Genomic DNA, 1,190 nt, shown 5'->3' on the forward strand with positions numbered 1-1,190 from the left:
CACACACACACACACACACACACACACACACACAAATAAAATTTAAAAAAAAAGAACCAAAATGAGCTGCTAAAATAGTGCTATAACAAATAAAAATGTCCTTTTTTCTGTGTGTGGTACAGGTGATTGAACCCTGGGAGCACTGAGCTACATGTCTGGCCTTCTTATTTTATTTCATTTTGAAATAAAGTCTCACTGTATTGCCCTGGCTGAGTTTGAACTTGTAACCTGATGGGTCTTGCCCACACAGCAGTCTACCTGGTCATCATGGTGGAATACACACGCCTCGGGATCCCAGAACCAAGGACGGCTAGCTGCTCCTCGACTGTTTTCTATTCCCTCTCCCCAGGTTACTGGAACTTCCTCTTTTGATATTTGTGCACTAACCCTCCCTCTGTGCCTGCTGAGTTGCTATGCCAACCCGTGTAAACTCCACCTCTAGCCCAACCCCATAAAGGCTCCAACCTCTGGGCCTCAGAGATAGCTCAGTAGTCTAAACCGGGTGTGATGGCACAGGCCTATAATCCCAGTGCTGGTGAAGCTGAAACAGGAGGATCACTACAAGTCCCAGCTGCGTAGTGAGACCTTGTACCAAATACATACATAAATAAGTTCCAACTTCTGTCTCCACCTTGAGAGTCTCCGGCTTCTATATTGCCCCCCCCAGCAATAAAGGATTATTTTGCTTTCACCCCTCTCTTTTGAGCTAGAGAAAGGAGCCTTACATAAGCCTCCTGCCTCAGCCTCCCTAGTAGCTGCCATTATGGGCGTGCACCACCATGCCCAGCTTGAAAAATTTCTTTGACAGGCTCCTCTGTGGACTAGACCCTGGGAAGGTAGGGGTCAGTGAACTTGAGGATATGTCAACAAAGTATTCCCAAACTGAAAATTAAAAGAAAAAATGAATGGAAAAAAACTAAGAGAATGGCTAAGCACATGTAACATAAATGCCAAATGGGAGGATACATGGAGATGAAAGAAAGAGAAGCAGAGTTTGAAGTAATGATAACTGAGGATTTCCCAAGTGTATTGGTAATCATTAAAATGATCCGGGTTGGGGCTGGTGAGATGGTTCAGTGGTCTAAAAGCACCTATTTAGAACAAGCTTAGCAAAGCACAGGGACTGCGGTTCAATCCCCCAGCACCACATGCCAGCCAGCCCTGCCCCCTGGTGGGCTGAGCTGGCCACA

General features: G+C 46.1%; 1 protein-coding gene across 1 annotated transcript in view; it reads left to right on the forward strand.

The window, feature by feature from the left end:
* The window catches only part of Casp6 (caspase 6), a 9,727-nt gene extending 9,341 nt beyond the window's left edge, over positions 1-386 (forward strand). The window contains exon 8 of the mRNA XM_004626762.2: positions 350-386. Within this exon, the coding sequence (XP_004626819.1) occupies positions 350-386 (37 nt within the window). The remainder of the gene's footprint in view (positions 1-349) is intronic.
* Positions 387-1,190: the final 804 nt, after the last annotated feature.

The sequence above is a fragment of the Octodon degus genome, unplaced genomic scaffold, assembly GCF_000260255.1.
Source record: "Octodon degus isolate 3935 unplaced genomic scaffold, OctDeg1.0 scaffold00016, whole genome shotgun sequence".
Lineage (NCBI taxonomy): Eukaryota > Metazoa > Chordata > Mammalia > Rodentia > Octodontidae > Octodon > Octodon degus.